At 47.3% G+C, this 27146-nt stretch overlaps 1 protein-coding gene across 5 annotated transcripts in view; it reads right to left on the bottom strand.

Annotated features, from left to right (window-relative positions):
* DVL1 (dishevelled segment polarity protein 1) overlaps nt 1–26626 on the bottom strand; it is a 57119-nt gene extending 30493 nt beyond the window's left edge. For 2 of the 5 annotated variants that reach the window (XM_048967986.1, XM_048967987.1), the window contains exons 1-2: nt 26235–26626; nt 2525–2594 (exon numbers count right to left, since the gene is read on the bottom strand). In XM_048967986.1, coding sequence (XP_048823943.1) covers nt 2525–2594; nt 26235–26404 — 240 coding nt within the window. In that variant the 5' untranslated portion in view covers nt 26405–26626. Of the gene's footprint in view, nt 1–2524; nt 2595–23125; nt 24339–26234 lie in introns of those variants that run through there. The other 3 variants (XM_048967984.1, XM_048967985.1, XM_048967988.1) reach the window with 2 other exon arrangements.
* Between the last annotated feature and the right edge of the window lie 520 nt (nt 26627–27146).

Genomic DNA, 27146 nt, shown 5'->3' with positions numbered 1-27146 from the left:
CTGATTCCATCTCCAGCCATAAGTCACACAAGCCCACGCTGGTGCCAAGCAGCATCTGCACGCATGCCAGTAATTACAAAGAATGGGAGGAAGCAGCTCCTAATAGCCACAGAGAATTCTAACACTTGTACTCCACCAAACACACAGTTTGGTTTTGGTTTCCATGTTCTTTCACTTTGCCTTGAATCTTCAAACACTCGTTACAGCCTTTCTGTAACATCTGATCAGATGCACTGAATGAAAAGCAATGTTGTTTGCAAGTCAGTTGCAATTGGAACTGAAAGTTTGGGATCATTCCTGCATCTCGTGTTCACAGAGTGCAGAACCCAAACCACACAGGCTGCACAGCAGCGCAGAGCTGAAACCCAATTTAGATCCATACTGTCAGACAGCGTTCATTTGCATGTGACAAATTATGTCGTGGTTCTTGCATGAACACTAATGAAAGGCAGAACACACACCCTGTCCCAGGGCTCCAGCAGAGCTCCAGAGAGCTGCTTAGGGAGGGCTCTGCAGCTCACATCTGTTGTCTCTGCAGAGCAGCCACATCTGAGCACACGCTGCCTGTCCAAAGAGGCCTGGAGCACCTGAGTGCACATCACACACCCCTAAAATCACTGCATTTTGCTCAGGTGGCATAAAGATGGACTGCTCACTGCCCTGTACAAAGTGAAATCTGCTTCTGTGGAAATACACAAACGTCTTGTTCAGTGCTTCTACAAAGCAAGGAGAACCACAGCCACTGTTAGAGCAGGAGTGCACTGAAAGGCTCTGGAGATAAAGTTCATCAGGAGGGCAGGCTGTGGCAAGGAAACGAGGAAAAGGGCAGGAGGGCAAAATGTCCAAAGCAAAACAGGCAGTGGAAAAAGCTGATGAGGGCCTGTGTTGCTGCTCAGCATCCTGAACTACACTGAAGGGCGCTGTGTGATTTAACACACTTGGCCAAAGGGAAAGGAAGCAGGGAGGGGAAGTTAGGGTGCTACGTCTAGAGCTGCATGCAGCAAAATTAAAACACTATGCTAACGAGAAGGGAAGATCTGTATCAACAGCAAGCTTCATCCTTTGCTACTGCAAAACTGAACGCAAATTCATCAGGCCAGAGACTGATGGCAACCCCAGACACGAGCTGTTATTTTGGCACAGAAATACCTACTCTGCCCTAAGTCCAGAACAAACTGCGTGGGATTTCTGACAACAAATGGCAAAACACAACAATGAGACATCAATCACAACAGGGTGCAAGCCTGCCTTCTCTGAGACCAACTAATTACATCCAAGAAGCAATGCTTTGTGCATTTTCTTGGTTCTGCAAGCTGGGACAAGGGAAATCTCAAATACAGCATTGTAAGGATGGTTACTTTTTCCATGCTACATGGAGTTCCAAACTCCTCCCTTTTGTCTTCACTGAACCTGGCAGGAAATAGGATATGTTTGTGTTAACACTATTAAGTTCTAGATGAAGGACTCTGCCATGTAACCAATGATAGTCTCTGTATTTCTGAAAACAACAACAACAAAAAGTCAACTAGGGAAAAGGCAATCTATAAATCTAGTAAGCAGCAACCCTCTGTCCCGTGTTATTTATTCAATTAAAATAACCCATTCCAAAATGAAAAGGATGAGATGCAGAGAAGAACAAGTGGGACACAGGTGGGATGTGGAAGAGGTCTAAATACCTAATGAGGAGCACTGACTCCAATTTAATGCTAATCTAACCGTGCACTGAGTTCCAGGGCAGCGAAAGTAAGCAGCAACTGAAGTCCTGCAGACCCTTCCTTGAATGCTTTCCTCCTATGGAAATCAGTCCTGCATATGACACTAAGATCAAAGTGCCCACCTATGACAAATAGAAGGATTCAAACGTTATTAAAAAAGATGAAACTCAAATTTCTCAACATCAGTCATCTTGAGAACTTCAAAGTAGTCACTGCATCAGTGAAGAGAGGAGCTGGGGGGAGGAGACAGCTAAGCTGTATTGGATGCACTTAATGTTTCAATTTTAAGTGTGTTGTCTGGATGAGAAATATACATCTATACATTGCAATAATTTACACTGAGGATGACAAATAGCACTGATGGCTTGTGAAAGAATCCCAAGCTATCTGCCACTACCTGATGCACATATTCTGACAAGGAAGATTGGGATCCATCATGCTGGTAATTGAACAAGGAAACAACCCTGCCCTAAACGTGGTCTTTCTAAAAGGTAAAAACCAACTTTGCTTGCCCTAACATAGATGGATGCAATTAACTGCTCCATCCCAGGGAACAGGATATTAAAGTGCTCCAAACTGTGAACAATTAACTCACAGTAAGATCTCCCCTACAATTAGCAGCAAACAGATGCAGACAAGCACAGCAATTTGATGGATGTGAGTATGGACAAAGTAATGTGGAATTGGTAACACAGGCCAGGCTTCAGCTGATGGTTCAGCAGAGGGAAGAGAAGCCCTTGCCACCATCATCCCCCCCCTGCTGCTGTGCCCATTGCAGACAGCAGGCACACAGACACAGGCTGACTTACCCAGGACACCACTCTTCCATTGAAGCAGGGCAGCTTTGCATTGTCATCCGAGATCTCCTCCTTCACCACCCTGCCAGAAAAACAACAGCAAGAGAAAGAAAGTCAAGAGGTTGAAATGACATCACACCAGAATTAGACGCTGGTATGGGCTACCAAGGCAATGGTAAGGAACCTCAGGGCTTGTTAGCCCACAGACAGCACTCTGCTGGGCTTTCCTGCCACACCAGCCGAGGCAGAAGGTGCACACACTCACTAATGAGGCATTAAGAGAATGCATTCGTTTGCTACACCACAGACTCCAGCTTGGCTTCTCCCCAGCACCGCAGAGCTCAGCTGTCTGCTCCCAACAGCCTCCCTCGGGTGGAAGGAAACTCCACAAAAAAGTTTATTTGCACGCCGTTTTATTGCCACTTTTATAGCTGCTTAGAAAAACAAAAGCAAATGTTTGACACGAGTCCTCCAGGAGGGCTACTGGAGCTTTTCTTTCTTGCACTCCCCAGCCCACCTCAGGGTAATGGAGACCATTTGCTTCTGACAATCTCTCAGCTTTAAAGAAGCCAACCCAAAGTCTCTCCGACTCAACGCAAGGCTGCGGTTCCCCAGCCACATTTTCCTTTATTTATGTTTATGTCTTTCTTGTTGCTGCGTAGAGAAAACCACAACGGCCACGAAGTAACTGAGTATGCATAGAAGGGGGTCAGATAATGAGAAAGGAAACAGGAACCATAAAGGAAGGAGGAGAGAGGAGATCAGAGCAAACAGTTTCTTTCCAATGACTTCTCTTGGAAAATTAGGGATAAAGAACACCACTAATTCTTTCACTTTCTTCTCTCTCTCTGCAGGTATTTGCAGTGTTAATGGCTTGCAGTTCAATATTAGGCAGCCTTCACCCTGCTCCTACTATTGGGAAAAAATGCTTTAAAATATTCATTTAATCCCTAGAGCATCTGTCCTCCCTCCCTTCACCTTTTGGCAATAAGGAACAGATCATGAGATTTCAGCACTGATTTTAGTTGTTTATAACTCGACTCTACAGAGGCAATTAAGAGCAGCCCCACTGAAATCAACACTCAGTGCTTTAAGCAGCTCTGAGAATTCAGGGAAGCTCTCACACCTGTAATTCCAGAGCTGCAAGCTGTGTGCAGACAGAGGATTTCAGCTTGGCACAGATCTCCAGCCCCAGTCTGAAATTCAGACGTTACCTTTTGTGTTTCAGAGTCCTGCAGAGAGCATTCAACAAAGATCCAATAATGGGACTGGAGAAAAAGATGCTGTAAATCATTTTATCTTGACAGCTGCGTGTTTGGAATGACAGCATTCTTTTTTTTTTTTAAATATAAAGATAAGGACACACCAACCAAGTGCAAGTGACAACCAGAAGCAGAAGTTCTGCTGTAAGACGCAAGGAATAAGACTGAGAAGATGCTGGCTGTGAGGTGTTGGGGGCCCTTTTGCACCTGACACATACAGCAGTGGGGATTCCCTGCAGTGCTGCACAGGCTGCTCCAGTTGTCCTCCTGATGGAGAACCAGCCACCCCCCCTCAGTGCGCCCTGCCACGGCATCAGCTTTCTGCTGCAGCTAAGGGGAACGACTTCAGATCTGTTGCAACTCCAACTACTAAATATAGCCTGGAGCTATGAGGCAAGAGGAGGACAGACTGTAATCCCAGCTTGCTTTGGGTAGCAATGAGCAGTGCCAAGAACATCCAATGCTGCAGCAGCCACTAATTTCAAGTATCACTGTTCTGCAAATGGTGACTTGCACTAAAGCAGCAGCTCCTTCCAGCTCTCAGGGAGGGGAGAAGGGAGCAAAGGGCTACGAACAGAGGCAGTCACATGCTTCAGTCTGAGCAGAACTTTGTAATCTGGAACCACTCAAACCAGCAGCACGAGGAAGATGAGGTGATGCACCTGATCTGTCAGCAAGAACCACCTGACAGCACGAAACACATCCCCTGCTCACACACAGCTGGAGATTCCCTGCAAAAAAGGGGATGCTTGTTACCTCCATGCAGCTGCTGGCAAGATTGAGATGCGTGCATCCTTGTTCCAGCATATGCAGTCTTCTGCTTAAATCAGGTTAGGAACTACTCAGAGTCAGAGCAAAGAGAGCAACAAACACTACCCAGAGCTCCTTACCATCAAACCTGAGTGAACACAGACTTGAGAAAGAGAACGTGCAAGAAAGGGTGTGGATGTGCAGGGAAGAGGAGGGGGGAGCTCTCAGAAGCTCACATCCTCTGCTTTATTTGCCTTAGAGGAGAATTCAGGACTAATTACTAAACGAAACAATCACTGCTGGTAACAGCCCCTCCTTCCTTTTGCTTCCTGGAATTGTGTCTGGATCTTCTGGCACTGCTCCCAGCCTCCTGCACTAATAGGTGCTTTTGCCTTCACCAAATCCAGCTTTCACCACCTCCCAGCACCTCACCTGCTTTGGCGACAGGCTTGCAGCATCACCTCCCTGCACCCTGCTGCCTTCTTTCCTCCAAAGAGGATTTTAGCCCTAGGACCAAGGGTTGCTCAGGCTTAACCTTGCTCTCATCCCTCTGCCAAGCCGTTTGCTGCCACAGAAGATACACTGACTCCTTCCTAAGAACCCCAACTGGACCCACAATTCGTAACCCTGCAGACAATTAGCTATTAAACACTGGTTTGATAGCACTGCAGACACTTGCACTGCCATCATGCACACCTATGGGAGACTTACTAAGACTCACTGAGCTAGCAGATTTCTTCCTGCCCACTCAGAAGAGTGAGGCTAACCAGGCAGCTGCCATCTGCTTATGGTCCACACAGGTTCTGAGCCTGGAAAGCACAAACAGCAGAGCAGTTTTTGCTTCTCTTCGCCAGAGCCACTGCATGAAGCCGCAGTGTCATTTATCACTCCAGGTTAATAAGTACCATGCCACAAAGAGCACATCTAATAGAACCTTAGCAGCAGATTAATCCCATTCTGTCACTGTGATCCTAATCAAGTCTTTCCTTAACTCTTTCTTACCATCCTTTATTGATGGGAGATGGAGGAAAGCAGTTTCATTCACTACTTTTTATTACTTGCTAGGAGACCCTCAGAGAGCAGGTGAAGTAATTAAGCCATTTGTTCTGTATGTTCACTGACTCCAATGACCACAGTGAAGGTAAGAGATTGTTCAGACATGAGCTCTGGTTTGTAGCATCATGGAATCATGTAGGTCAGAAGAGAAAACCAGAGGTCACCCAGTGCCACCTCCTGCCCAATGCAGGTCTCACTGCCCAGGGCCACATCTCTTCCAGTTCTGAGCATCTCCAGGTATGAAGATTCCATCTCTGGGCAACTTGAGCCTGTATTTATGAAGCAGCAGTTTTCCAGAGGAGGTGTTTAAATCAGTAAAACCGTAAGTAATCCTAAGCCCACACCTGCAATGAGTTAATACTAAGGGAAGTCGTAACGTTCTGCTACCTGCTTTGGCAGACCTGGAAGCTAAGCCCACTCAAAAGCAATCTCTCCTTCAGAAGCTCCTGGCTTCCCGTGCAGGTTTGACTGATATCTGCACGTGGACCAACAGCCAGAGCTACAGCAGGAGATCTGCACTCCACCAGTGCCAGCTGGTGGCTTGGCAGAAGCTCTGCTGACTTCAGTAGCCATAAGGAAGTGTTGTTAAAGCTCTTTTGGAAGAAGCTCTTTCTGAAGATGTGTCAAATCAACCCCTCAATTCTGCCTGGCAGCAGTTCTATGTTGTAAGACATCAGTTAATGTACATAAAAAAACAAACCCTATTTGTTAGCCTCCGAGTGTATCAGCCATATATGGATATATCTGAACATATAGTAAGAAAGAAGAATGTGCATTGGCACCTAATGCAAAACTACATAAACTCAGTGACAGAGTTGACTGGAAGGAGGGGATGATAAGTCAATCAGCAGAAAAAGCTTATAAATAAAAAGAGCAAGCAACCTCACAGTCCTTAAGCCAACTGTTTTGGCAGATCATAAATAGAAGATGATGTACTGCAACATCTTTTAAGCTTCATCAAACATGACTACGTAATTTGTCTTTCAGGGCTCATTCCATACCAAAAGGGCTGATCTGAAGGCACGCAGTATAATGAGAAGTGATACAAATCATATTGACAGTCACCATCCTCACTGACACTGAGGTCCTTATGCATCCCAGGGCTGTGACTGGGCTGTGTTTGGCACAAGTGAAGGCAAAAAGTGTATCACAACTTGGATGAGAAGAAAAAGTCACATTATTTAGTAAGTTATTTGACTGTATTACTGTCTCACCAGTGTTAATGAATCAATCTATTCTTGCAGCTGTCCCAAATGACAGACACACGTCGTCAGCTCTGCCACGAAGACAAAGAAGTCACAACACAAAGGGACAAGTCAGCAAAATCATGAAGCAAACCCACATTTCCAAGTCCAACTCCCCTGCCTTAGTTACAAATAATAAATAATCATTTAACCATCCCCCATAAAATTAAACAGTTCTTGAAAACAACCTAGGAAAAACACTGTTAAAGAGAGCCTACGGCCAGCAGCAAGCTGGTTGTGGAATGCCCATTGGAAACAGTTGGCTTGGATTTTGCTTTCCCCAGGGTGCAATTATCTTTAAAACTCACTCTCCAAACAGTGCTGGCGGATGACACTCATGCAGTGCCCAGGCAGGGATGCAGCCTGCTGTGAAGCTCTGCAGCTGAAGCCAGGCCACCACCACCTTGCACACAGAGAGCTGCACCCCAATTCACTGCAGTGCTGCAGTTTCCAACCCAGCTGCCACCCTCCCAGCCAGCCCCGAGAGCTGAAAGATGAGGTTCATGAGGCTTTTCATGGCTTATCACCAACAGCTCTTAGCCCCACTGATGGGCAGCAAGAGACTGCATGGCATGTAAGGTTCTGGGCAGCTCCAGTATCAGATAAAACGGATAAAATATTCTTGTGTGAAAGAAACAGATTTTGGTAATGTTATATCAACTGCTTTTGGTAATGTGTTATATCAACTGCTCTGTGTAACCACGGGACAAGCCAGCAGCTCCAGACCTCTCATTACAAGTACTCCATTCATTTTCAATGAAAGTACAATTGTGCTGTCAGCTGTCAACCAACACAAGAGCAAGAAATGCTAAACACACACCAGAGCAAGTCATGATAAGAATCAATTCTTATTCATCTGTGACATGCTCCTTTTGTGTGCTCCTGAAAGCGACTCATTATAATAATAAAGCTAAATCAAAAAATATCCACAAGTGCTAATCAATACCTCACAGAACAGTGACTTACAAGCAGGCTCACCTAACTGCTAACGAGGAGCTAAAGCCAATCAGGTTATCCCTATGTGGCTCCAGTACTCCCAGGCTCCAGATACCTGGGAGAGAAAAGCAGCTATTCATGAGTTTATTTAGTATGGTCCCCATGCAGAAACCTCAAAGGCTCACTAGAGATAATATCTCTCTCCCCTAGGTTATTTGTCTAGACATGTTTTAATGAAATGGCAGAATTCTGCTCACCCTTGTGGTGAAAATCATTGCATTTATTCTCATCAGCTCTTTTGGTACATGCCAGGGATGTGTGGTGAGGAGCACAGGTCGTACACCTGCTGCACAGGGACAGCAAGGTGGAGGCTCCCAGCTCTGTGCTCACCTCCACACCACCTGCAAAGGGACAAATCTCCCACAGAGCTGTGCAGAAAGCTTTGCTGGTCCCTTGCAGCCTTAAAACGACACACAGATCAATCTGATGCACAGTTTCTCACTGAGTCCCCAAGGCAGCCCAGGAATGGTACAATGTAAATCCACCCTGTGGCTGCTGCAGCTATCCAGCACGCGTCCTGGATGGTCTCCACGGCCAAAGTGTTCTGGAATGCAGATCACAAGACAAAGTTGCCCTTGTTGGTACCCCTTCCAAGCCCTCTTCCCCTTAGGAACAAATACAGCCTCTAACAGTTTGGTGGGACTGCAACGTAGCAAGATGAGCTGGTAGTGTAATGAGAAGCTGGATCAGACCTTTTCCATTCAAGATTCCACCTACACCCCAACTTCAAAGAGGAACTGGGCCTACAAGTCTGGTCAGGAATCAAAAAAAGAGAGCTGCCATTTGTCACAAAATCCAGTCTTTAGAGGTGTGCCCATATGGGATGGCGATTGCTCACCATGATAAGCTAGCACTTTCTAAGTCAGGGTGGGACATGCAAGCACTCCAAAACGGGAATGGATGTCTGACACTGTGCCCATGTTAAGGAGTGCCCAGCAGTTGGCAGAGCATCCTGATGCAGGAGCTGCTTGTTCCTGGGCTGCCCAGCTCTGCCCTTTTGGTTCCCCACCTCTTTCAGGAGTCGTTTCAGAGACTGCTGAGAAAAGCGAGATAAAAGCTGCTCAGAGTTCATGCATCACAGGGAGGGAACTGAATCTCTTCCATATGCAGAAGGGACAGCAAGCAAAATGCAAAGCTTTCATTCCCAACCTGCCCAAGCCCGGTACATTTGACTTCTAAATGAGTATTTGTAGGTTTAAACATAGAAGCAATGGAACCTTGCCTTAATTTACCAGTAAACAAAGCTCAGAGCATTAGTATGGAAGAGAGGGGGGAAAACACAGGGCCAATTACTTTATTTATTTAAAGCCCTGTGAAACAAAAAGTAGGCTCTCATTATCCTGGCACCATACAGTATGAGATAAGCCTTCTGCAGGGAAAACCATCGTCTAAAAGGTGAGATGAAAGGCTGATTGCAGCTGCAGGACGAGGCAGAGCACTGCAGGGCTGACAACGCGGGGTCCTTCTGAGCTGGGTTTGCACTGCAGCTCCAGAGAGGAATTTCACCAGGAACTGAACAAGAAGGAAAAAGAACAGCAACAAATAATCCAGCCACCATTTTAGTTTGTAACCAGAAGGCCCTCCTGCCTTTATTGTCTTAATTTCAATGGATGGAGCAGTCGTTTCTCTAGACTGGAGGATGTGCCCAACCCTCAGACACAAAGCAGGACCAAAGATCTCTTTCCAAATCCTATCTGAGAAGCAAAAGCTGCTGCCGTATCAGGTTGAAACTAATGAGAAGAGCCCAAATTCCTATTGCACTGTTTGCAAGCACCAAAATCCCATTTGCCAGCTAAGCCACAACCCACAGCACACAGCAGTTTTTCACAGGTCAAACTTCCCATGGGCTCAACATCAACAGACACGGGAAAGCTGCAGCAGGTGAAATGCTGAGTCTGATCTTGTTGCAGCTTTTGCTACTAACCTACAAAAAGTGGCTGAACAGCTCCAACTCGCCAACCCACACCATAAAATCTGAAAAGCTTCTTGAGCTGTCCAGCTCCTATTTCTGCAGAAGGATACAGGCAGCATCTCTCAGAGTAAAACTCTGCTCTGCCATTCTGCTTTCCCTGAGCACAGCACAAAGCTTGGCTGAGCCAGATAAGGGCAGCCCCAGCAGTGCTAGTGACCACTCTGCTGGGGCCAAGTCCCATCTCTGCTACACTTACCAGCAGCTACCAACTAACAGGATGATATCCTGATTAGTGATCCCTGGAGTCTATAGAGGAAAAGAAGCTTTAAAAAAAGAGATACTATGGGTGAGAAAGAAGTGAAACTTTCTGCATAACTGTTCCCACTACAGCAAACCCAGTCAGAATGGAGTCATTCATGCAATCTGTCAAACTATCACTGCTCTTATAATTATCTTTAGGCTGGCAATTCTGTGCAAATAACTCATAATAAAATTCAATTAATCATGCAGAGCGTTACTTAAGTCAGTACAGTCAAAACATCTTAATATCTCTCTTCTCTCCACAGTATTCTCCCCTTGCTGTCAGCCAGTACCAAAGCTGTGGCTCACAAGGGCAGCACCTTCAGCAGAGTGCCAGCACTGAACTTCCTACAGACCTTTCTCACTCCTTAGTTCTGCTGTTAGCTGTGTATTTATTAAACATTCATCCAGGGAAAAAAAGATCAGTAAAGTGGAAAACAAACCTCAAAGGACAGATGTCTGACAATGGTTTCATTAGGCAACACTGAGCTTATAGAGAAAAGAAGGACCCACTATCATTTACATTAATGTAATGCCATGGGTGTTTGCACATGTTCCAGTTGTGTGCCATTACAAAGCCAATTCCTGATCTATATAACATTAGTCCAAAGAAATCAAACATATACAGCTCCTAATTATGATGCTCAATCTGCTGCTGGGAGCTCACAGTGCCCCAGTTAGCAGTGGACATAGAGTGGGGAGCTTTGGCAGCAGCTTGGAACTCAGACAAATCCCTTCTGCCATCACTCCTAACAGCCATCAGGTAAAGGGAAAAAGGAACAATAGGAGCCACAAGTTTCTAACAGCTAAAAAAGATACAAGTTCTGGTTTTGCTTAATTTGAAGCAACACATTTTATTGGAATGTGAGCGACAGACCCAAGGTTGTCAAAGCTAATCGTGTCCATAATCACTGGGAGCAGCCTATGGTCGCTTTGCCAGGCTTGGCTTAATAATTATGCCACGAATTGCTTCTTGTATCCAGTATATTCCAGGCCACAGTCACTCTATCAGTAATTACAATTTCTACTCGCTCATTTCCCATTAATTCCTCTTCTCTTTCATTGGAGGACAAAAAGCAAGACCTCATCTTTAAAAGGAGAGGGGCTACGCCTTTGTGGATTTCTCCCCTTTGTCATTTTACCACCCTGTGCCAATGTATCCCCATGCATCACGATTTAGCCTCACCACTCCCAAGAGATCTCTGGCCTGCTCCCCAGTGCCAGCACAACACAATGATCCCTGCTCCCAAACACACTGAGCTGCACTTTGGTCTCAATTCCCTAAACTGCCCTCACCCAGCTGAAAAGCTTTCCTACTGCTCAATGGTTACCAAAGCAAACAACAGCACAATGCAACTCCTTTCCCCACCAGCTGAAAAACCTGGCGTGTTTACTCCAGCTTCATTACAGGCTCACACCTATCACATCAGTGTCACCACGGTAATTACAGCGGTCTGAAAAAGCTAGCAGCAAATAGGAGCCAATTAAGTGCCTAGCCCAGGGAACAGGTCCTTCCCAGCTTTTAGGTTGAGATGCAGAGCCTTAAGGAGCCAAGGCTTCAAATGCACAGCCCAAACAAAGAGCACACGGCCGGATGAACCACTGCGCTCAGGAATGGCAGCAGAACACAGCAGCAGTGATTCTCCTCAAGGGAGCTCACACTGCACCAGTAGGGGAGGGCAACACCAGGAGGATGAGAGTAATGTTCACCCCTTTGTTCTTTTCCCCTAAGAAAGGAGCACTTGTGTACACCTGGGGGACTTGTAGGCCAAGGCCACGAGCAGCTGGGGATGCTCCCAACAACAACACACTGCGGAGTGGCCACTCTGCCCCTCCTTTCCTCCTGCCAGGGGAAAGGCCCAGCTCTGTCAGCACTGCCTGGTTTCAGTAGCACAAACTGCAGTCAGCCTGGCACTAAAAATGCAAAGCTGCCCTGCAGCAAAGGATAATTCACAGTAGCATTATCTTCAATTCGCTGGCTTACTGTTAATTTGGACTGAGCGGGAAGGGGGGGGGGAGGGAAGTGTGTTAGCAAAGACAAAAATAAGCAGATGACAAATTTGCTTATTAACCACACTGAATAAGAGATGTATTAAAAAAAAAAAAAAAACATAAGGAGGGAGGGGGGATGAAAAGCGGGATGTGAAAGAAGCAGGAGCTGGAACAGCATGGCTAATGTCAACCATGAAACGCAACCCCTGCTGGGACAATTTGAAAGACAGAAGAGGCAGGCTTTCCAGCATTAACTGTTTGATTGCTCTCCTTCAGATGCATCTATCTAATACTGCACAGGGAACAGGACTCCCAGCTACATTACAGATCATTCTTACAAGCTCAAGGCCTGAAAAAGCACTGAGAATAACAAATATATTCACCTTGCTTTGGAAACCATTGATTCAAAGCTGACGAGGACGCACTGCATGAGACACTGCAAAACAAATCCTACACCCACTGTTAGTCCAACACAAGCAATAGGTCCATTATTTACTTTACCTTTATTCCAAGCATCCAAAGCTCTTTGGGAGGCACAATGTACCACTGCAGGTTTATTTTCTAGTCCCACTGAAGCCAATGAGAGTTTTTGCATAGGCTGAGCGAAGGAACTTGTCAAGCACGTCTATAAGCATAGCACTTGCTTGATAATCTGTGATGACCACATACCCCCAGCTTTCCCCATGACACCAGGAATCCTGCCTCTCCCTCAGATGAGCAGCTCTTCATCTCCAGTTAAAGCAACACAGCTGGCCCACAGCCTCCTCCATATTCATGTTTTCTCTGCTTTCTGCAGCACCTGCATCCTGCCATCACCTGCTGCTGCTGTGCAGCTCCTTCTCCTGCTAAGAGCAAAATGTAATTAGTGTCAGACACTTCTTTGCATCTCCCTTTCCTAATAAGGACAAATGTTGTCACACATCCTTTCTGCCTCCTCAGCCCTGTACTCAGCAGCCTCCAGGCTCATTTGGTTTTGTTCCATTTGTCTTTTTTTCAGTTTTTGTCAGTTTGGGTCTATAACCAAAATAGGTCACGAGAAAGAAACATTTTGACAGCAGCCCCAAAAGTCTTTGCATTGGCAAATGATTATTTTTTTTCCCTGCAATTTAAACAATTCCACCACAACAGCAAATTCAACAGTGGGCATCACCCAGATGGAGGTGGAAGGATCAGGGAGCTGGACACTGCAAAGAGCTTCTGTTGAAACAACTGTAACAGAACAGCAATGGGTGGGGATGGGAGGGAGAGCCTCTGCCATCCAGCTAAACAAAAGGAAAGAAATCTGATCAGATACCATGAGTTGTACTGGTATGCTTCCGTGCCTGCAAACTCAGTGCTTGGGTCAGTTGGCAGCAAGACTCAGCTTATTTAAAAGATCTTACAAATGGGAACTGAAACCCAAAAGAGAAAGCCTTGTATTTACAAGATTCCTGGGCATGTAATTGTAATGTGCTTACAGTCTCCTCCAAAGGTACAACACGTGCATGTATTAAATGAGGCATGAGTTTAACTGGTTGCAATATCAGGGGTTGGATCATTTACTCAAGTTCAAATTCAAAGGAGATGGAAGAGAGAAAAACAGCAGTCAAACCCCAAATCCCAAACCAGTGCCTTTGTCCGTGCAGTCATTCTCTTCACATTGGAAAGGGAAGGAGAAAGAAAGGAGATGAGGAGGCTTGTCCATAGAAAGACTAGAAGAAAGTTCACTCCACAGAGCTTGTGAGACTTTCAGCTGCAGCCCCCAGAGACCTTAGAGAGACAACGGGCTCTTAACCTGAGTGCTTAGGGTGCAGGCAGAGCATGGAGGAAGGAACACAAGCAAAAGAGCTATCTTGAGTCATGGAAAGGGCTGCATAAGAACAGGTTGGTAAATTGCTGCCCTGGGAAAACTCCACAGCTCCACTGCAAAGACTCAAGGCAGTTTTTGAAGGCAGATTCCCAACTGTCCTAACAGGTTGACTATTGGTTAATGGTGATAAACAGGAAAAATAAAAGCATGACCTGCTTCCTGGTATGCACACAGTTTAGCCAAAGATGGATTCCTTCCTAGACTAGGATACTTGCAGTACATCTGTTCAGACACAAGAGCATTCCAAGTTTTGCCTTTTTCTCTTTAATCCTGTAGAAAGAAATGGAATCAACTCCTCTGGCTAGAAATGCTTATGGAAGCAAGCACTTAAAGATGCCCTGGGCTCAGCAAATGGAGGTCCTGCAGCCCCAGCCTGGCACACCCAGAGATTTCCCACTCCACTGCCCACTGCTAACAGCACACCATGGTCTGCAGCAATGCTCATCACGTGCCATCTGCACTTGCAGGAACTTCCATGGAAGCCCAATGAAGCAGCACACAGTACTCACAACCAAGACATTTCCCAGTGCACCACCAACCGCAAAGGGAAATGTGATGAACATCTGCATTTTGCTGGTGAACGAGGGCTTCTGGAATACCAATTTCCATATGCTGTGGTGCAGTTGGCTTGCTCTGCTTACAGAGCAGATGGCAGCTCCCTGACACACAGCCCTGGCATCTGCACTGGAGTGCAAGGCCCAAAGACAGCAGCATCCGTGGGTCGCACAACCCACAGCCAGAGGGCTGGGACACCGACTGACAGCAGCAGAAGAGCAGGGGCATGTCTGCTTTGTCTCTCTTTCTAATCATCTGTATCACTATTACTGAAATTAACAGGTAATATTCAGTTGACACAGAGTCAAAATATTTTTCCTATCGCTTTACGCTTTTAACTACAGCTACAAGGTTTCGTTGGAAGAAAGAAATAACAGCTCCATCCCTTTATGATCTCCTCCTGCAGTTGGCAGGAGGGGAAGCAGCAGTGAGAGGGCCTTTAGTGCTTTAAAAGCAAACCAAAGCTATCACTTCTGTTTTGCAGCAAGCCACAAGGCAAGCCATCAGTGATGATCAGTGCCCCTCTGCAGACATTCTGATAATTAATGGAGTATTTCAAGCATCTAGTTATGATCACACAGTAATGCTTCATTGTTTTGTGGGTAAGGACTGCCACAGGACGCTTGTTAGGACGGAAGATGATTGTCTATTTTGCTATCATGGGGAATGCTGTAATCTCAGTGAGGTATCTAACAGCAACCTGTGCTTTTGTTATGAGTAACATTCCCTCAGGTTCAAACAATACACCATCAGCAACAAAGCACACCCAGCGAGGACCACAGAACCAGCAACTGTGAAGAGGCAAAGCAAATTGTGAGAGGAAAGAGAAAGAAGTGTCACCTTTCCCCCCACCCCACCATTGAAAGAGGCTGGGTTAGACCAGCTATGCTAACTGCCCTCACAGAAAGCTGAGGTGTGAGCCCCACGAGTGACTCAGCACAGTTTGCAATCACATCACAAACTTGAGCTCTTTCAGATCGATGGGTTTTCATCCCTGGCACATGTCTGGAATGAATGAATCTCTTCCCCCCATGAAATCCATCGATGTGCACAGACACTCTCAGCCAAGCAGCTGCTGGGGCTCATGCTCGCGAGAGCTGAAATGGCAGACATCGCAAACTGAAAGTTCTTGAGACAGTGAGAAAAGCAAAGATATTTTAGTTCAAAAGAGACAGAAATACAGTCAAAAGCACCTGTGGAAAGCACTTCTTATCACTCTGCAATACTTTAGGTATCTACATGCTGGAATACCTTTGCAAAAGATTTCTATAACACATCATCTAACCAAGGCTAGAGAATGAACCAAAACCCATCATTATTTCCTAAAGTAACCCTCGTGTCAGTGGTTTACACTCAGCATGGAGATAACCCACAACACAACCATGGGGCAAATATTTAGGTCATTCCTTCCTGAAGCACTGTAAATTCCTCTGTGTTTGCTCAGCAACTTGTCTCAGTCAATTAAACTCCAGAGCAGAAAATGGGAGGACTGGGTTCCAGCAGCCTGCACTGAGAGCTGGGACCCCAAAGCAGCATCAGCAAAATCACCAGTCACATCCTTCCCCAACATACTCATTAAACCACCAGTTGGTGCTTAATTAATTTAGAAAATGCCATTCTAGTGGCAGCCCGATCCAAATGCCCCTTGCTAAAAGGCAAGCAGTAACTAGGTAGAAAAAGCACAGCTACACATCAAAGGTTTTCTACATGATGTACACTTAAAATCTTCTCTCAGCTTTGACACTGAAGGGAGTTGAAGGCCACAGCAAAATCCAGAGCTGCATGCCCATATCATCTCTCCCTGCTCTCTACCTCAACAGTGATATTCCTGATACCCATTTGGCATTTTGCAGTTGAGAAAGGAGGATATTTTCACCACACTACGTCCAAAGACACGCACACAGAGGACAAAGCAACAAAATATCCTGCAAAATAAAGATGGTAACAGATAGAAGCAGCATGGACAGCTAACAAATGGCTTATGTGCTTTCACACAGCACTGTACTTCCACTAGAAAAGCCAGTTTCCATCCAGAAACTGATGAAAATTTCAGTGCAAATGGTTCAGTTCTACCTGAAGGTTATTCTCATGTTTGGGTAAGCAAGAAAACATTAATACCTAAAAGGGTCTCCTCAGGAGACAGCTGGATGCAGCTCTTGACTCGCTCAGGACAACAGACCTGACCTCTTCATATTTTGCTCTGGGAGAGGTTCACCCATCTGCCAATTTTTGGAGGGTGTGTAAGGAGAGGAATGTTTGTTCTTGTAAGATCTGCAAGTAAAAGGGGGTCAGGAAGCAGCTGGAGCTGCCATGAACTCGGAGAAATCATGTTACTACCAACAGATGCTGCCTCCTTCGTGCTTTTTCAGTTCTGCTTTCTCACCAGGTCTGCTGCACTCAGGGAAGTGTGGTCTGTTAGCATGGTGTTCTTGTATGCATCTTTTATGCATCACCACCACTGCATGGGGAGCTGCTATCTGCACCCTGGACAACACACAGATCTGTTTGGAGGCCACAGATGGACACGGAGCTTCGTTCCATTGGGAAAGGACATTCTTGCAACTTCCAAATATTTTATCATCAACAACATGCTTTTCAATGGGTATTTGATTCAATTACCGTTCAGTTTCCAATTGTCACACCAGCTTTGTGAGCCCAGCTAACAATGCAGGCCAATCTAAAGGCAGCACTGCCAGCATTCACCGCTCAATCTCTGAACAAAAGAAATGTGATGCAAAATAACCTGTCTTGGAACAGTCGAATAAGCAAACAAGACTGTGTTTCTGCACATTAATTGGTGATTGGGAATGGTTCTTCTAACATCACTGAAAGGAGAATTAGACCTACCCTGAATGGTTGTGAAAAAACAACACGTTCTGCTGCGACAGGAAAAACAGACAAGTTGAATCATCTGCCCAGAGCCAGAACCCCAGCCAAGTGAATGAAAGCAAACACTGATTAAACAAACACTAAAAGTGATATTAGACATTTTTGAGAATATTGGGCTCCCCCTTTCCATCTTCTCCACCCACCTACTCAGTTCATCTTGTCTGAAAACAGTTGGTTCTTTGGGCCTGGGGTTGCATACACATACTGCAACTCTGCACAATTCAACGCAAATATCTGTGCTTCAACTAGATCCAAGTGTGTTTTTCTCATTAGCTACACATAGAGATTTCAAAACGCTGGCAATGGCAAGCTACAGCACTCTGACATTTACTCCAGGCTGCCAGAGCAGAGGATTCATTTACAGATCAACACCAGCTTAATTACTCACCCCGGTGGTATTCTGTAATATCACAATCAAAGCACAGAAAGCAGACGTTTAGCAAAACACGAGGCTGCTTCCTTTACCTATAATATAACCAAAGAAAAGATAACAGTCCTTGATATGGCAAGTAATTACCTGATAAACAGTACCAGAAGAGACTGCTGCTAGGCACAGTGCAGCAGTTTACAGACACCAGCTTTAGTAAATAACAGAGGAGTCCCTATGTGAAAAGAATGCAAACAAAGGAGTAAATTGAGAGAGGCACAAGCAAGCTTTAAAACAAACACCACAACACAAGGACAGGACCAAGCAATACCAATCTGTTTCAATCTGTGCCACGTCCTCCATCACCAGAGGGCATCCACCTCTTCTCCATTACTCAGTACAGTCAAACTACCCCCAAACATAACAGGGCAACAAAGGACTGGCAACAACACGGCGTGCTCTGTGCACAGCAGGCTGAGTCCTGCCAGAAGGGCCCTGTTGGATGTCCTGGAACCAGGCACAGATTGCACCTATCTGCAGCCATCGGTCACCAAAAGGACACTGCCACCTCGTTGAGCCTTCTCAAGTTCTCTTCGGGTCCCTGCAGCTCAAAGGTGGAGATGCTGAAGGAACGCTGACCTTGGGATCCCCGGGGCAGGGCTGAGCTCAGCAGGTGCTCCCCAAACAGCTTCCTCGCTCTTCTTTTCTTCCCAAACAAAACCCTGAAATCTTAGCATTTTAAGATTAAGCATTTTAACCAGAAGCTAGATGCTAAGCTGCAGCAATACATGTATAAGGCTAAACAGGGGATTCAGGGTTTCGTGGCTTTAAGATACTTGGAATTAAACCTGGCTTCATGCAGGACTGGATGTCAGAACCTCTTACACCACTCTGAATTTCCAGGATAACGCTGCTCCTTTCCAGCTTCCCATAAACACAGAGAGAAAAGACCCACCTCTGTGCTGCTGAAGTTCAAACCAAAACAAGCTTGCCCTTTTACAAACACAAAAGGAGGTGCCTCCTTCTGAACGCAAGCTGCAGTTTCCCCATTCACAAGGCAGGTGAGCAGGCTGTGAACACAACTCCCTGCTGTAATTGCAAACATTCATCCTACACACTTCCCCCAGAGATGTTAAAAATGGACCAAGCAGCTCTAAAGACTACAAGGTATGGTGAATTACGTGAGCTCTGCCCCACCTCATCTACCAGGGAAATCTCTGCAGGCTGAAATACTGCATGTAAATGAATTCCTTAATTCAGAATTGGAATCTGTTCCATTGCTTTTTGTGGCCGACTCCTCCATGCTGAATGTGGGTCTGCTTCTGGCGCTGGCTGCCCGCTCACGCTCCTGCAGCAGACCACAGCAGTGGTAATCATTAAACAATTCTACTTAATAAGTCTCATTTAATTCAACCTGCTTCACAGACATATTTTCATTAGCAAGCTTGTAGATAAGGTGTCAAACTCGCATCCTATAGAGCTGGTTGATGCTTCCAACAGCTGTACAGCCTCTGTGCACATGCTGAAGGCTGAGCTCTGGAAAGAAGACCTGAGCTCTCGCTTTGGGGAGGTGTTCATTAAATGAACAGTAGTAAACTTGTTTTTCTAACTTGTCCTGCTGCTGATCACTAGCCACAGGAAGCAGACCAAACCTGATGTAACCCTTTTGCATGTTTTCATAGCATTAGCTTTAATAAATGTAACGTACTCCACCCTCAGAGCAGAGCAGTCCTCAGGTTCCAGCAGAAAGAGTGGTTGCTTTAAGTATTTGGATCACATTACAGCTGGGACTTTAAAATAAGCAATGGCTTGTACTGCAGACAGCTATCAGCATCAGTTTGATGAAATACACATAAGCTAACCTAGTGTGGTTAAAAGCTGTGGCCTTTGGGGTCTGTTAGCATGGTGTTCTTGTATGCATCTTTCTTATCTGTATTACAACAGTGCTTTCTGATGCCAGCAAACAGCAAAGCAGCAAACAGCAAACAGCCAGGTGCTGGATAAATACAAGCAGTAAGGAGCAGGATCTCTGTATAAACAAAAAGGTTTGTGAATTTCAGCAGAGAAAATAGGAAAACCCCAAAGAAGCAAAGACTATCCTCATTAAGCCAGCAGCCAACAGAGGCCTCAATTCAGCACTGCTCAGTGTGTCTGAGAGCTCAGCTGAGTCCAACCCTAACTCAGCTGGGGCTGAGTGCAATTATTTTGCTATTTCCCAGGTCTCAGCTCAGTGCTTCAGCTGTGCAACGTCCCGTTTTCTTCCACCACTAACAGCACTCCAACCTTCTGCAGGTACTGGTGAAACCTTCACTGACCACACAGCCCTGTGCTGGTTCTTTTTGCTGTCTCAAAGAACAAATTAAATTCCCTGCAATTCTGAACTCAACCTACTTCACCTAACAGCTTGGTTGGGGTTTGTCTTCTTTTTGGAGGAAATCCTGTACTAAAAGGCATGTTCCTACCATTGCAAGCTTCACTTTCAGACCAGCATTGCTCACGGGACAGAATAGCTCACGTGGAAGCTGGCTGAAACCCAGTGAGAAGCTCAGACTCGTGGTGAGCTCACCAGGGATCAGCACCTGCTACCCCACAACACAGAGGTCCCAGGGCTCAGCAACACACTGTGCATTCACCCCTTGCTCTGCCCTATCTCCATCACACAGAGCAGCTGCCCGAGCGTGACCTGAAGACAACTTGCACTATTATGCAACCGCTCCCTCCTCCTACAGACCTCCTCCTCCCTCCTAGCCTACAGATCAGCAACCGTGGCCAAAAAGGGGGACGGGGGGGAAAAAAAAACCATCTCACCAAGGATGCCATTTGCTGCTCCATCTGTTCAAACACACTTGCCATCCAAAAGATATTTTCAATAAATATGCCACAGGCATGTGCAAAGTCGTATATGGTTAATTATGTGACTGCATTACTAGTGGAAGCCCCAGTCCTTAACTCCGTGTCCCAGTAAACTGCTGGCTTCTCTCCAGTCTGACTGCGCCTCAGATGTCTCCCAGCATCTACAAACAAAGCAGTCTGAGATAAGGAATAGGGGAGAAAACGCAGAGGGTTAACCCTGAAAGGACACAAATCATCACAAAACCTGGCCCTGTTATCTCTACCTCCACAGAGCTCCTCCTTCCTAAGCCCTCCTCTTCCCTCAGTAACACTGAGGGTAAAAGAGACTCAGAAAGCAGAGATGCACGTGGGAAATCAAGCACACAGAGGGGCGCTCTGCAAGGCTGTATTGTCAGGGATCCTTACTTGTATCTCAAGGCTGAATGTTCATGGCACAGCACCTCCTACCTGCTCATCCACCTGCCCATCACTCAGGTTGGTAACCTGGCCATGGCCTTCAGCTCGGCAGCAATGCTTCTGTCACTGAGCTGCAAAGATCACTTTCCCAGCCTGTTAGTTTTAGCACATCAGTCCACCAGCTCCGTGTTTTCTAATGCAAATGTGCACCCCTTGCCTTCTTTTTTATCCTGTTCCAAACAAGATAATCTCCTGCCTGCAACCCACCTGAAATACAGCCTGTCACCAGCATGCTCACTATCGCAGCAGAGGTATGCACCTCTTCATGCTGCTCTTCAGTCTTTGGAGGATCCCTCTGAAACACCAGCAAAAATTTCTCATTAAAGAGAGTGCACCTAAAAGGCAAATCCCCACCTGAAAGGCACTTCTGCCCTGAACCAGTGGGGAAAACAGCTGTCCAAGCTCACAGCTGAGCCCCAAAGCCTTCAGGAGTGTGGCTCAGACTCGGTTTCCACACCTTTGCCCAATGTTTCTTTGCTGGCAGGATTTTTACAATGGCTTTCCTGGTTATATTCCATGAGTGCAGACTTCTGTGAATTTGACATGCAGATCAAAGCTGTTTTCTAGGTGACACATCCAGTGTATCTCCTTCAATATCTTGTCTCGAGAAGCTTTCCCAATGATTAAACTATTCCAGATCCCTACAATCAGACACTTCTCAATTGTGATTCCTGTCTCTTGGTCAGATCTCCCTTAAGGGCAAGGTAAAAACAGAGATTTTAATCCCATCCAGGCTGGATTCCTGCTGCTTTCAATCACTACTTTTCAAGACACTGAGTACCAAGAAAAGCAATTTCTGCACAAGAAACAGCTGCACCTAAAAGTACAGTTAGAAAGGAAGTTCTTTTGCTGATGCCAAAGGAATGCCTTAAAAGCCACTCCTCAAAGTGCTCCCAAAAGAAGCACAATGAAAAGTATATTAGTTCACACAATGGAAAGAATGAAGACTTGAACCTCACCCAGAAGGATGGCAGGACAGACTTCCCTTGGAATGTGATGGATGGAGATTGCAGAGCACAGGAGTGGCTCGCTCTGCTCCAGCAGCCCCTGCCCTGGTGACAGATTCCCCAAACAGAGAGGAGGAGAGCAGAAGGTCCAAATTCAGCAGCACGTTGTACCCATGTGTGCAAAGGAGCTGCCCTTCCTGTGCATCTCCTGCACAGCATCCTATACTGCCTACAGATAAAACCACAGAACGAAGCCTCCAAGGTGGGAATGCTCCAATAACATGCATTACTAATTTTGTGGTTTTGGAAGTGAATGATGGTGTAAAACAGAGCTATTAAGAAAAGCTCTGAAAATACCAAATATTTACAGCAGGCAGATCAGCGTTTCTATTATGGGATCTGTCACACGGATTCATCATGAATCACTTGGATCCTACACAGTTTATGCAGCTGTCAGAGCTGCAGTCATGACAGCCCCGGCGCCACAAACCATAGCCTTCCTCTAAGATGCATCCGTTATCTGTTATTTTTCAATCATCAGAGAATCAACAAAATTGCATTATACATCATTACAAGGACATGCAGCTGTAACCTCAGAATCAATAATTTCAGTGGTAGGAAGTGACCTCCCATCTCCTTCCCTGGAAGAAAGAGAGCACCAAAGGCAGCCGACAGCAGCGCTCCCTGCCCATAAAACACACATCACAAATAGCCCCTTCTCTACCTTTCCCTCTTGGTAGATACCACCACATTAATGAATCCAATCCCGTGACGTTCCAGCTTAGCTTCCCACTCATGAGAACAGAAATAGAAACTACAAAGCACTTCCAAGGGTCAAGTCCAAGTGAGAACACAGCTAACCGCTCTGCATCTCAAATATGACATTATGGACAGAGTCCACAGGGAAGCCTGGGCTTGCAGAACACAGACAGGTCCATCCCCTCAAGAGGTGGCACAGAAATCAGAACAGAAAATGAAACAGCATGGGAAGATGTTTTTCTATCAAGGAAACACTGCCAGGAAAGCCAAAAAGTTACACATTAGATCTTTTTACAGCTTTACCAAGAGGGTAACATTAAGGCTGTAAGGCTCACTGAAGTCAGGAGGAAACCTGCCACTCCTGCAGCTTTCCTCAGCTCACCTTCCAAGGAGGGCAGCTGGAAGCAGCCCAGCGCAGGTACTCACCGCTGCTCTGTTGTCACAGCACAGCCTGACATGGCTCCACGTCCACATCCAGCTCCGTCCCAATGGTAAGCAACTCTATCTTCCACCGCTGGAAACAATTCAACACATCCACTGTTTCTGAACACAATTATTTGTTGCGTTATTTCAGGATCCAGGAAAGGCCGGGCCTTAATTACAACAACATGTGCAGGGTTGCTGCGTTGGTTCCCAATCACTGGCTTCTCAAGGAGGCTCCACTTCTCCAAGAAAACATTTGCTTTCCTAACACAGGAATGACTTTTTGCTCCATACTGGGATTTACAAAGCACCCTGCCAAGCAGTGCTGCTTGTGCCAAATCACAGTTCTGCACAGCCAGCATGCAGTGACACCAGGGACAGACGAGGAGAGCTCTGAAAACCAAAATGTTACTGCAGCTGAAGAGCCATTTACAGAACACACTTCTCTGGAAGGCATCTGCAAGCAGGTAAGGCAGAAATTAGGTGTACAACGCTCTTACGGTTAGTGGTGACTGCAGCTATAATTACCTATTTGCAACAGTACGAAAGTCAGCTTGTAGATAAGATTAGGAGAAAAGCCCAAATTTACCATTAACGCTTGCTGAGACTGCAGAGACTGATAGTGGATTCCTCCTAATTCTCTAATTTTCACAGGTAATTGAGATTATCCCAGCAACAACAGTTTGGCTGACAAGAGAAACAGAGACTAAAATGCGACTGACAGCTTTCAGAGGCGTGGGTTACCTCCAGCTGTTTCAGATGATGGGCTCCTGCCTCAGCAGCAGCACCTGTGAGAGCCTTCACCTGGACTGTGGTGTACACTGAAGCTGGTTGGAATACTCTTGAAGATTGGATCATGGCAGCCTCTGTCATACCTTCATCCTGAGGGCAGAGCAGCCAGTCTTCATGGGAATTAGAGGTGAACCCATGATAACATGGTGCTCTATGGTACTGAAAAGGTGACAAATAGCAGGAAGAAGAAAAAGGGAGAAAGGAAAAGTGCTGCTTGCTCTTAGGATATCCTAAAACCCTGAATACATCCTACAGACACAGAAGGAGAAAGAGCTGTGATGTGGTTGTGCTGTTGTCAGCGCAGTGAAATCGTGCATTAGCTTTTTTATTACAAATCCAATTCTATTTTGGATCATAACTCAGCCATAAAAATTCTACTGGAAGTCAAAAGGCAGTTAGAGATGTCAGTGGGAATGCAAGCCAGGTTCACACACCATCCTGATCCTACAAGTGACCTGGCCCTGATGTGTGCCTCTACCACCACAAAGTCAGTGGCATTGCTCATGTACAACTGATTGCTACAGCTCAGAGAAAATTCAGGAGTTAATAATATAGGGTGACACAGGGGTTCACAGGAAGCCTGTGGTGAACCATGAGGTCCAGCACAAATCTCCCAAGCAAAGTCAGGGGCGTACTCCTCTGTATGCATTCAGCTGCCAGCATCCTATGGGGGTCCTCTGAGCCTTTTTAGCCCCAAAGTTACAAACCTCTATTTGCTGCTGAACTGATTCACATTCAGTTTCACGTCTCTTGACTGCATCGCAGTCCGGCAGTCATCCTCCACCCCCAATGAAGTGCTGGAGTCACCATGAGTGGAGGTGTCCTGTGGCATTGAGGGACACAGTTCAGTGGGGCACAGTGGAGGAAGGGTTGGATTTTAATATCTTAGTAATCATTTCCAACCTTAATGTTGTATAATCCCTCACAAACAAGCCCCTGTCTTGGTTGGCTACATTTGAGACCATAGTTTAAATGAGAGAAGCAGAATTTAAGGTGCTAAGCCTAACCACCTATTCACAGCCCTTCATCCTCCACCATTTCTAGGGCAAGACAAGGAGAACAGCCCATCTCCCTTTAAGTTTTGAGACAAATCCACCACAGGATTTACTGCCCACACGTGCCAGAGATGCCACCAGCACACCCAACAGCATCAGCACCGCTTTCGCTCTCCCTCACACCCAACATCTGCAAGCAGTGGCAATGAACACAAACGCTGCCTGAACAAATCCATCATCCTTCATTGAGGCTGCACCACAAAAACATCGAGCCAGGATTCCTAAACGTCCCCATCATTGGGGGGCGGGGGGGGGGGAGGAGAGGAGAGAAATTTACAAACAGGCGTTTTCAAAAGCTGTATTTTGAAAACAAACATTTCGTGTAGCTGTTTCCCAAAGCGTGTTTTCACAATCCCGATCGACAACAAGTCAACGCACGAGCAATGCCAGCAATCCCTACAGCGGCGTGCCAACGCTAACGAATTGCCACATCAGAAATACGTGTCAACAAACAACGTCCACATTCCACGGTGGATGGAGCAGAAAAGGGGTATCTCTGGGTCTCGGGGATAGGGGACGTAACAGGGCGATGTGTTTCACCACCCAGCCCCTCCGTTACTCGGCTCTGGCGTTAGTATTCCACAGACCTGCTCTTTTCTGCTGGCGAGGCGTTGATACGTGAAATAAAAATCGCCGTGCCAGCGACAGACGCGAGTACAAAGAGAAGCGATTTGCTACAAAGGGATTAATGGGTTTTGAAAGTTACGAGCTGTCAGAACGGCTTTTTTTTATCGCTTTTCTTTTATCGACCGTAGATAAGGCCGGTACGCGGGCAGGGAGGACGGCGAAACTCGGCCACAAACACCGCCCGAACGGCACCGGAGCTCTGACAGCAGCCGGTGGGCTGGCAGAGCCGCGAGGAGAAGCAGCACGAGCCGGCATCGAGCACAGCCCCCAAAGGAGACGCGTTTTGCAGGCCCCGACCTCAGCACGGAGCCTCGCTCGAGCCGAGGCCTCCGAACGGCCGGGCGGGGAGCTGTCAGAGCCGGGGCCGCCATATTAGCGGCCGCCGCTCCCCCCCCTTCCCCGCCAGCCGCCGGCGGGGCCTCCAGCCCAGCGGGTGCCGCAATGCGCGGCTCGGGGCGCTGAGCGGAGCTTCCAACCGCAGCCCCTCATCGCGGGAAGCGCCCGCCCGCCTCCATCCAGCCCAGCAGGTGCTCTCCCATCCGGGCTGTCAGAGGGAAAGGCGGAACGGAGCAACCGGGACCCCCCCCGAGCCCCCTACCCCCCCCGAAACGGCATCGCCACCTGGGCGGCCGGCTTACCCGAAATCCTGATCCATGGATTTAAAGAAGAATTTGTAGCTGTGCACGGGCCGGTTGCTGAGGACATTTTTAAAATCGGCTAAAGTGACTTTTTCCGGAGGGACGGGCAGCTTCACCAGATAAGGGGTTTCCTCTTCGTCGATGTGATAAATGATTTTAGTCTCCGCCATGGGAGAGGGCAGCGCGGCGGGCGAACAGCGCGCTGCGGGGAGGCGGCCCGGGGCTCCGCTCAGCGCCTCCAGCCCGCGGCCGCCCCGCACAGGAAGGCAGCTCGTAGCGCCCGGCCGCCGCCGCCGCCGCCACGCTCCTGGGCCGGGATTCCGCTCCCTGCACTGCTCTCTAGCTGCCCGACCCGGGAACGGCAGCCCTTCGCCGCCTCCGCCGCCGCCTCCCGCCCCGCGCGCATCCTCCCGCCGCCCCCCGCCGCGCTGGGCAGCGGGGCCGCCGCGGCACCCAGCCCCGGGGCCGGCGGGCAGCGGGGGGGCAGCGGGCGAGCCGCCCTCCTCCTTCTCTCCCCTTCTCCTCTCCTCCTCCTCCTCCTGCTGCTGCTGCCTCTCGGCCCGCACACAGCCCGGCTCTCGCCCGCCGCCCCCCGCCGACACGGTAGCACTGCAGCGGGGCGGCCCGGGGAGGGGCTGCGAGCGGAGCGATGGTTCCGAAAGGGGGAAATAAAAGCATTTTTGCTTGCGATCTTTGGGTACTTAGGGGCAGGGAGCACAGGTGTCTCTAAGAGCGCTTCCTGATGCTGTCAGTCCCTTCTCCGCCCTCCCTTTCACAGGATCACAGGATGGCCAGGGTTGGAAGGGACTTCAAGGATGATGAATCTCCAGCCCCCTGCCACACACAGGGCCACCGACCTCCACATTTCACACCAGCCCAGGCTGCCCAGGGCCCCATCCAACCCGGCCTTGA

This window comes from Lagopus muta, chromosome 21 (assembly GCF_023343835.1).
Source record: "Lagopus muta isolate bLagMut1 chromosome 21, bLagMut1 primary, whole genome shotgun sequence".
Lineage (NCBI taxonomy): Eukaryota > Metazoa > Chordata > Aves > Galliformes > Phasianidae > Lagopus > Lagopus muta.
Note: the sequence above shows the minus strand (reverse complement) of the source record. Positions and strands in the feature narration are given on the sequence as shown.